Source organism: Sturnus vulgaris, chromosome 4, assembly GCF_052056855.1.
Source record: "Sturnus vulgaris isolate bStuVul1 chromosome 4, bStuVul1.hap1, whole genome shotgun sequence".
Taxonomy (NCBI): domain Eukaryota; kingdom Metazoa; phylum Chordata; class Aves; order Passeriformes; family Sturnidae; genus Sturnus; species Sturnus vulgaris.
This window is the reverse complement of record NC_142246.1, coordinates 50,691,442-50,701,212: the sequence shown is the minus strand read 5'-3', so window position 1 is coordinate 50,701,212 and position 9,771 is coordinate 50,691,442. Positions and strand designations below refer to the sequence as shown.

The window sequence follows — 9,771 nt, the reverse complement described above, 5'->3', positions numbered from 1 at the left end:
AGTCATACTTGAATCAGCCCTCTGACTGCAGCTCAGCAGAGAGGAACACTTAGGATGCCATGTCTTCATGCTCTTTGGGCAAGAGAAACCTGTGTGAGAGCTGCACTTATTCAGGCACTGCAGCTACCTCGAGAAGAAAGGGATAGGCAGGTTTACAGGGCTGAGGCAAAGCCTTACTTCCAAGATCTCCACTTCACTACTTTTCCAAAGCACTAAAGTCAGTTGATGAATCAGAACATCCAGCCAAGACTAAGATTATGACTTTTTTTTTTAAAGGAAAAGTATTTGATAGACAATACAATACATGCATGATCATGTGACTACACAGGAATACTGAATCTGAGTGACCTGTAAGAAAAGAGTTCCTCTCTCCTGATGGTGTTCTGAGGCTGTGTGATAAATTTTGCTGAGAATATGAAGAAAAAAATCAAAAGCAATTGAGTCACCTCAGTGTGCACCATGTGCCAACCAAGGCACATGATTTGCACCTGTGCTAACACTCATCCCTCTCAAACTCAAGTATAAAGCACTGGCTTAACCCCACATATTTCACCTACTGACCCCAGCAAACTAAAAACAATACATAAATCAGGCAGTTCAATTGCTTGTGATTGTTGAGATGCTCAGGAAAATAAGAATTATTGTTTTGAGTGGTCATGCACACTTTGCAGCAGGCACTAGTGGTACAGATTTCAGAGCCAAAGGAACACCTGCCATTCATTGCTTTTAAGAAAACTCTTGAACAGAAATGGAGACAGGAATACATACATTAACATAGTAATTACTAATTCTCTTGGCATTTACACCCAAATTGGTATGTATAAAAAATAATATTTAAAAAATTAAATTAAACAGCTTCCTTGGGAAAAAATAAGTGCTGCATTTGCCATTATTTTTTTTTAAAAAAAGTTATTATATTGAAGTTTCAGAGTTAAAACCTGCATTTAACTTAACCCTTCATGCACAGAAACAGCCCTGGGACTATCAAGCATTAAGACAATTCAGCATTACAAGGGCCACAGATAGCTTTGAAGTAAAACTACTTTATGCCCCAGTTTTATTCCACAAACTGCATGTCTCATCTTTCCATCATCCAATCCTGAAGCCTAGTTGCTGTCCGAGTCATTGTCTTCATCTTCTTTTCCAGACAGAGCATGTTTGGACGAATCATTGGCTTCTCCCAAAGGAACAGCCCCTTTCCTCTGTGGCAGGACACTGAAAAAGGCCTCCTTCCAGTCTCTCTTCTCCAGGTATGCAAGGATGATCTCAAACACTGCAACATCAGAAAAGCCCATTAGCTCTTTTACAGGGAGGTAAGTGAACTGCTGGTAGCAATAAACCCCCAAACCCATCTTTACAGAGGTTTATGTGCATTTTCTTGTGGCATCTTCAGAGCAGAGCTGATGAAATGCAGGCGGGAACAGACACAGCAATTCTGCTACTACTGCAACCTGAAGCCAAGCACACCCTGCGTCTCCAGCTGCATGACAGTATTTCTCTCAGGGACTGAGACGAATACTTCAGTCTCACCAGTGCCTTCTGTACAGGCAACAATGCTTTCACATGTCTGACAGGAATCCTGCTGTGGATGCACTTTAAAAAAAATTTTGACCCCTCCTATAATTAGCTCTAATTAGCTCTTCCTTTCTATATAAAGTAACAGTGAAAGATCCAATTTTAGAAACATGTAAAATCTTACAAATACATAGGGTTTGATAACTTTTAAATCCCGTGCCATACTATATTCTCCTCCATGCTTAAGTAATAGTTATTATCATGCAAATGCTAGCCTCGTTAATACAGCACTTTCAGAAAATAAAGTTATCACTGAGCAAAAAAATCCCCTTGAAATAAAGCAAGGTAAGATAAGCTAAAGAATGTGCAGTGGGGCACAGTTAAGACTTTGACACCATGTCAAAAATTTCCATGAAGGTCTGAGTAGGCTCTATTTTGCATGTATTTTTGTTTAATGACATTGAAAGACAATCTAATAATAAAGCTGAACGTTTAAAAGGAGCAGAATTCAAGGCCTGATTAAGTAATTGAATACTTCAATCAGAACCAAGAAATCAGGTAAAAATACAGTTATGAAAGTTCAGTAGTTAGAGTACTCCTGATACCAACTGAGAAAAGTCTACAGGTACTGAGGCAGTTACTGCTGAACAAAGCTGTCTAAAGAGGTGAAAACATCACAAACATTCATCCTCCCTTGGCATAAAATGTGTACACTACAATAAAATACAGTGTTGTATATTTCCAACATTTTACTCACTTATAGAGTGAGCCTGGAAACAAGACCAGGATGGTAAAAAAGCTACAAGAAATCCTCAGGCAAGCCAACAGGATACAATGTGCACTTCTAGATGGCTAAGACACCATCATTTACATTAACCATACCTGTATATTTAAAGGTCAGGGCAATTAGTGTATTCTGAAGGCAACTAAATCCAAGAAATATCAAAATAATAAAACAAGATTTAGGTATCTGCACTGTGGTGCAGAGGGTTCTAACTGTGACTATCACAGGTGTATTCCAAAATAATGTCATTATTTTATGATTTAGAACTTACCATGATTGACAGCTAGCACTTTCCGACTGTTCATTTTGACAAAGTTTCCAAGTGGGAGCTGTGCGTGACCAATTCCCTGCTCTACAGCTTTTTTGTAAGTAATTCCCTGGGGAAAAGATACCAAAACAAGTGGGTTGAGAATTACTGTTTCAGATTAGCCCATACTGATTTACTACAAGTATCATTTTCTCTCAAGAGTTTTGCCTGTGCTGCCATGATGTTGCTTTAGAAGTTGGTTACAAAAAAGAAACTTACCCTGATTGGACAGCACCTGCCTCAAGGGCTACTTGAGGGCTACTCTGGAAAACTCACTATTTTCCATATATGTTACATTGTGACCTGTAGTCAAAATAATTGTAAATGAAACCTGTTCATGCAGCTGCAGCTCTAGAACCGTCAGCCACAACCTGTTTTAAAGGTGAGCTTCTGTTAAAGTACAAACTTACTCAGATTGTAGTCACTTGGTATTTTTTCAGAGGAAGGGTAAAGGGTAAGAAAACTCTGGAACACAAGCCACTGCTACCACCACAAGCATTTTTCATATTTCTTCAACATTTTTTAAAAATTCTTTTTCGAAGAAGTTCTCTCATTATTAATTATGTCAGTTTACATATGAACAGCGATAATGTCAAATAAGGTGCCACAAAAAGCTGCAAAAAAACACCACAGTTTACCTTGTGGTGATTGTGATCCACCAGTCCTCCAATCACATAGGCTTTCTTCTCATCAAGCTCTCTGAGAACGTCTGGGGAATCTGAGGTAAGATATACTAGGTCTTCTTTCTTTATTAGCTCACTATAGTGCTCTGTTCTAATTTGGATATCCTCGAAAAAAGGTAGTTAAAAGAAGTTACATTCAACTGATGAATTGCTGGCCAAGCTTTACAGACCCAAGATGGGACTGGCAAAATACATCCAACAGCATGTGGTCATTCCACATTCCTCCTTCAGGTTTAAATACATAGCACAGTGCAGATTAATTTTCTGTGTAAACAATCCAGTACTTAGAGCACCGATTTGTAAAAATCAACAGGAAATTTTCTGAAACCCAAAAAGAACTTTACAAATCCTTAAGTTCTTGTGATTCCCTTCAAACGTTGCTATATTTCTGCTACGAATCCCAGTAATTTTCAAGTCCAGTAAAAAAAGTGAACCCAGAAACAAACGCTTAGTTAACATTAATTGCTCCGTAAGAGTTTATGCTAAGCTCTCATAAAGCAGCTATTGCACAAGAACTGATGGAAACAGGATTGCTTTTATTTGTTCTAAGTGCTCTTCCTATAAAGTTGTTGGAATAGTGGCTTAACACAGGGAATCACAAAGAAAACCAACATGAGTTTGGCCATAAGAGGCCATACTTCCCTCCAGACCACTTCAGTGCTGAGAGGCAACGTGATGGAAGTGATGGAAGTACACACAAGAGAATCACATCCCGACTGGCAAGTTTTATTTTGGACATGGATAAAAGAGCACTCTCAAGACAGACAACTGCTGGAACTGCCTAAATAAAGGAGTCCTGCTTAGTCTATCAAGAATGGATTTTTTTCAATAAAAATAAGTGAAAATAGACCTGTGCGTAGTTTTTCAAGCAAAAATCAAATCTAGATTCAAGAGAAGCAGTCTCTGGCTTATTAAAGTTAAATCAATTAAAAGGACAAAAAGCTACACTTTTTCAAATGTGCTATTGCTCACTTGTATTAGGAAAACCCACATGGAAAAAAAGCACGTTCTTCACAACTAAAAATATAGTTAACAACTACAATCAATACTCTAACGTTTTACAGAAATACTCAATTATTCACCTTCCAATTCACCCATCCTTTGTCATTTTCATTCATGTTGGTCTTCAACTGTCCCCCATGGCTGGTCAAGTAAAACTTCAAACAGAACAAACAAGAGATACAAAATACAGAAACGTCAAATTGCCACAATCTGTTTTCCCCTCTTTCTACCCTTAACTGTTAGCTAAAACTCTTTAATATTTTTTTAGATGGAAGTGGTACTAGGACCATTCATACAGTTAGTGATATATTTAAAAGACAAATTTAGACTTAGAATGACTTTTTGAAAAATTTGCCACAGCTAAAACCAAGAGCATCAACAGCCTCTTAGTGCCATACCTGGATCTGGCACTTTTCATCTACATGCATATACTGTTCCATATATAGGGGTATCTTTATTACATGTGGGTGTTACAATAGAAGTAATTTTCTTATGAAAGAGGCAGCTTAAGTATTTTCTTTTCCTACTACAGTTCTCATGTTTGGTACTTGGCAACAGTCAGTGTTCAGTTTCTTCAAACATACCTGCACAGGATGAAATGCCTTGCGGTTTTCTGCATAACATCTCTGAATCTGCTTGTGAAGCTTCTTAACATCCTGTACACAACACAATTTGTTCTTATTTAGTCCTTCACACAGACCATCACAAAATGCTTTATCATGAGCCAGTCAGAAGATAAAGAGAGAAAAAGGAAGCTTTTAACTGGCAAAAGTGACTACTCATAGAGTGTGGGCATCAGATGCTGAGAGAAAAAACACCCACTGTGAGGGGATTATGCTGACAAGGAGACACACACATCTTCCACACAGGTGTACTTATCCACCTCTATGCATGTGCTTGATATACATTATTCTAGGAAAAAAAATCATCGGGATTTAATTAACATACAAAATTAATCTGAGGAATCAGACAGATTTATCACTGTGACAATACTTGGTCTTTAACCCATGGGAAAATCCTGAGAACATAAAGTCTATATTTAAGAAGATATCTAGTATCTCTAAATATACCTAGTGACTCTGAAGTTCCTTTTACCTTTAACACCATCAGGTCATCAAAGCTGCAGTCCACGATGAGGCGAAGCGTGCTTGGAACAACTTCCCTGCGCATGCACTTTCTGTCATTCCCCTCACTACTGGAATCCAATTTTGACTGATGTTCTAGTTTTCTCTTCTGTCGTTTTTCTTTTCGTTTCTGCCTAAGTAAAAAAACAAATCAGTCCTCAAAAAGTGCTGCCAAGTCTGCTGAGCTACTGTGTTATGCACACAAATTCAGACTTCTAGGGCCAAAGTGGTTGTCCTGTGACTGTGACAGTTTAAACTCAGCCTGTTCCCTGTATTTGTACCCCTCTGAGACCAGCACAAAATGCCTCTCCCATCTTTGTGAAGCTCTGTAAATACCTACAAAGAAACATCTGGCACAAATTCAATTAACTCAATACTGGGAGTCTCATAGATTTAAGGGTGCTCTGAGTCAAGTCCCATAACAGAACTAACCAAAAAGATTGACGAAATCACAGTATCAGGATCAGAATAAGGGAATCAGTTTACATCCTGTTTCACTGAACAGTTTTTCAAAAGGCTTCTGAAGAAATTGTTCCATCCTCCTTTCCTCCTGATAGGAGCAGGCACTTGGGAGATCAAACTTCAGAGACAGCAACAACCATTGCCTTGGGAAGGAGCACCCAGCAGTCAGTGGGATAAGAATAAACTATCATCAATGCATTTGCAGATACACTTTCTCTCAACACAACAAAACAGAAGCCACATATGTCAGCCTAACTTGTAGCACAGCACTTCATGTGTCAAATGTGGCTCCTTTTACTCAGTGTCTTTGTAAGATTCTCAAGTCTGACAGCACCAGGATAAGGGACACAGCCCATTTAGAAAGGAACATACATTGTGTCTCCCTTCTGACAAATGAAAAACATGCACGTTTGAATTCCTCCTGACATCCTCTTGAAGCCGAGGAACAATTCTAGTATGACGAAGGGATGCTTACCTCTACAGCCTCTTCAAGTGCAGACGAAGTAGCCTGGGGCTACTGCTCTAAACCTGGTGTGGGAGAAAACTGGTTCAACTGCCTTGATTTGATGAAGCAATTCACAAGCAAATTCTGCTGACAGGTCATGATGATTAGCACTAAATATTACATGTGAACCATGGGAAGCTTCTTTGCAAACCATACCTCCGTAGATCTTTCTGCTCTTCCCACTGCTTCTGCTTCAACAGCTTCTTCCTTTGCCTCTTGGACATGGACTCCAGGCATTCTTCCTTGCCAGAGCCTGCCTCCAGTCTCTCTGCTGGATTATCATTTGACTTCGCCTTTCCTTCCACATCAGGAACTTCAGGGAACAGGGTATTTTCCATTGGCACCTCTGGACTGTCTGTGGGTGTTTCAGACATTAGCTTTTGGCTGGGTTTTCTGACTTGTTTCTCAGCCCGTGCCGGATATTTAATTAAAAACAAGTTTTCTGCTCACCAATTCTCTAGGAAACAAAGTGATATAAACGTCATTAACAAGATGCTCAACTAGAACAAATGCCACCTACTATATAACACCTACTATAAGCCTGAATAAAGAATAAGACAAGGCCTTGTTTGTTTGTTTTAAGCCTCTGCAAGGAGTAACATAGAACATTCTATAAAAATTATAGCCTATATTCTGATAGTCTAAAAATCTGCCTGCTAGATCTGCAGGTAGTGAATAGTTTCCAATTAAAAACTTTGCAAAAGAACAACAGCATAAAATTAGGGAATCATAATGAATCAAATGTAATAGAAAAAAAAGCATTAGCAGTATGTGTACACAAACACAAAAATTTGAAGACGTATCTTGTAATATAACTACAGCAGCATGTTAGAGCAATGTAATTTTAAAGTCACTAATGCCATTTGGGGGAAAAAAAAAAGAAGTGTGAACAAGCCGTACTCCTTCAAAATTAATTTTTATTTCTCCTGAAAACAGAAGACACTGGACGGTAACAGACACCGGCCACTGTCAGTAGACAAACACAAGTAAAAGGATGAACAATCGTTACTCAGCGAAACACTCTCGGTTCAAATCAATTATAATTATAACCAATCCTTTCCAATGACAAACGTGGTTTTTCTGCACTAGCAGCTCCTCTATGCTCGACACCCCCACAATTCCCCAAAGACAACTTCACCCCAGAACACTGCATCTACAACACGCAGGAAACAGCAACCCCTAGCTTCCTGCAGTGGCAGCAGAGACAGGAAACACACAGGACACCAGAAAACCAGCGCAGGTTTGGCTGGTACATCCCGATTTCCGTGTCTGAAGGCGGTCACACACCGAGCCCTGCGCACACACCTGCCTGCGTGTACACAGCGCACAGGCAGACATTTATACGCACGCAAGCACACGTGTATCTACAGGCAGACATGCCATAAGCCCCTCAAGACTGCAGAGGGCCAGCGGCAGGCCCCCGGAGGGCCGTGTCCCGCCCCGCCGGCAGGGCCGGGCGCGGTGCGGGTCGCGCTGAGGGCCCCTGAAGGCCGCCATGTTCCCCCCCCCCGCCCCCGAGGGGCCGCAACGTACCCGCGAGCCGCCCCGCGCGCGCGCGCCTGGCGTGGGAGGGGGCGGAGCCGCGCCATGCGCAGGCGCGCCGGCGAGCCGGGCAGCGGTCACGTGACTGCGCCGGGCAGTGCGCCCCCCAGCGGCGGGTACTGTCAGGGCGTGCACTTTTCCCCTACCCCCAGCCTTGGCTCTGGGCGCTCCGTGGGGATAAAGTGCAGCGAAAAGGAAGAGAAAACCTTATTTTTATCTGATGGTTCTGATGGCACTGCTGAGTTCACGAAGGGGGCAGTGAAGTATTTTTAACTGGTGGCATTCCTCAGGGCAGATTTGTAGCTGCAGAGGTCCTCCCTTCGCCCCCGCAAGAGAGGTACGCGCCTTCGTGCTTCCTATTTTTAAAGGCCACCGGCAATTAGCTTTTTAAACTCCGGTGTCAATGCCCAGCGAAGGGCAGCATTCTTTCGTGAAGTTATCTGGCGGCAAAAGAACGCTGCCCTATTACAGGAGTCGGTTCTGGAGACTGGGATTATATTCTATGGGAACAATGTATTTTGGACAGCCTGAGTATGTAGATGTCTGTTTGCCCCTGGTTAACGAGGCATACAAGGTTAGCAAACACACGAGCGTGCGCTACCATAATCTCCCTTTCATGTGCATCAGTGTTTGTCTCAGGTTTCATTAGTGCCCGATATACACACTCGTACAGTTTTAGTGCTGGTTTCAGGTTCGCTACAGCTGTGTTGCACTCACAAAACTGGGTGGTGTCACTATAGTGAGACACTGACCTTTCAACTGCTGTTGGAATTTAATATTTGCTGTAGTATTTGATCTAATTTGTGATTCCTATTCAGTGCATTACTTTAAAAATAGCTAGATTTGCATTTGCTGGGGTCTATTTAAAACATCACTCACGTTACTATTAATATCTAGCTTGACATGCCAACATCACACAAGTCCAAATGCTCCAGTCTCCCTGTGGAGAATCCTTTGGTGTTTTTTGGTCATTGAAAGGCAGCAGACAAGTTACTGATAGAAGCCTTTTTAAAAAAACAAAAACAAAAGACATCTGACAAAGTCACATAATACTCAGATGTGCTTTTTCCTAGAATGAAGAAATTGCTTACGCAGTTTGTTTTTCTCACAATGTGCTCTGCAAAACGTCAGTATTGTTCATCCAGCCCCATGTCCTCAGACACCGACACAGGGTAATGTAATGTTTTCTGAAGTCTGCCAAGTGGTGACAAAGTGAAATGAAGAACTGAGTAGTTGCAAATATTGAGAAAGATCTGCCTATCTAAATTTCATTATTTTGATAGGGCCTTAATGTGACTTTTTCAAGATGCTAATCCCAATGGTGAGTCACCCTTCCCCCCAGCAACAGAAAGAACAGCAGCTTAAAGCTGCATCTGAAGAGGCAGACTATGGAGATGAAAAAAGATGCTCAGGGGACGCTCAGTTTGGACAATGACATTACTCCCTGTGCTCTGGGTCTGACTGCAGCACTCTTGAGAAAGGCTTAGGGTGCAAACCGTCTTCGGCCAGTGGCTTGGATGGGCATCTCTCACCCCCTGTGGCAGAAACAGGGGGATCTTATTCACCCAAAACCTGCGAGCTGGGGGCACACGGGCACCAGCTGAAGGGCAAAGATGCACTTGGGTACTTCAGTGCTCACACCTGAAGGTTTGAGTTGAAAAGCAAGATCTTTGTGCTGTTGCTTGAGAAGAGAAGGCAGAAAGAAACATTTGGTTGACCTCAGAACATGGGAGGAAATCTCATTAGTTTTATTAGGCTGTGTAAAGATATGAGCCCTATAGTTTGGACTCTGTAAAATGTGCAGCAGGAGGAATACTTTGACCCCAGTCCATATGCCAGCATGGTGT

General features: G+C 41.5%; 1 protein-coding gene across 5 annotated transcripts; it reads right to left on the bottom strand.

Annotated features, from left to right (window-relative positions):
- Nucleotides 1–250: 250 nt before the first annotated feature.
- TRMT10A (tRNA methyltransferase 10A) lies at nucleotides 251–8,011 on the bottom strand. 5 transcript variants are annotated; one of them, XM_088163914.1, is made up of 8 exons: nucleotides 7,916–8,011; nucleotides 6,539–6,839; nucleotides 5,387–5,549; nucleotides 4,876–4,947; nucleotides 4,372–4,446; nucleotides 3,245–3,394; nucleotides 2,571–2,676; nucleotides 251–1,273 (listed from the first exon to the last, which is right to left on the bottom strand). In XM_088163914.1, exons 2-8 carry the CDS (start codon nucleotides 6,754–6,756, stop codon nucleotides 1,107–1,109), a joined length of 951 nt encoding a protein of 316 aa, XP_088020040.1. In that variant the 5' UTR covers nucleotides 6,757–6,839; nucleotides 7,916–8,011; the 3' UTR covers nucleotides 251–1,106. The 5 variants fall into 5 exon arrangements, with proteins under 5 accessions (XP_088020040.1, XP_088020042.1, XP_088020041.1 ...); XM_088163916.1 differs by having other exon boundaries at nucleotides 5,387–5,545; nucleotides 7,916–7,971; XM_088163915.1 differs by lacking the exon at nucleotides 7,916–8,011 and adding an exon at nucleotides 7,688–7,898 and having other exon boundaries at nucleotides 5,387–5,545.
- Nucleotides 8,012–9,771: the final 1,760 nt, after the last annotated feature.

Bases quoted from the DNA above. Each gene is read 5' to 3' on its own strand.
- TRMT10A (XM_088163914.1), bottom strand. From the start codon at position 6,756: ATGTCTGAAACACCCACAGACAGTCCAGAGGTGCCAATGGAAAATACC. The intron at 4,447-4,875 runs GTATGTTTGAAG...TTCTGTTTGAAG, and splicing joins AGGCATTTCATCCTGTGCAG to TTTTACTTGACCAGCCATGG. The intron at 3,395-4,371 runs GTGAATAATTGA...CCTTTTTTCGAG, and splicing joins AAGGATGGGTGAATTGGAAG to GATATCCAAATTAGAACAGA.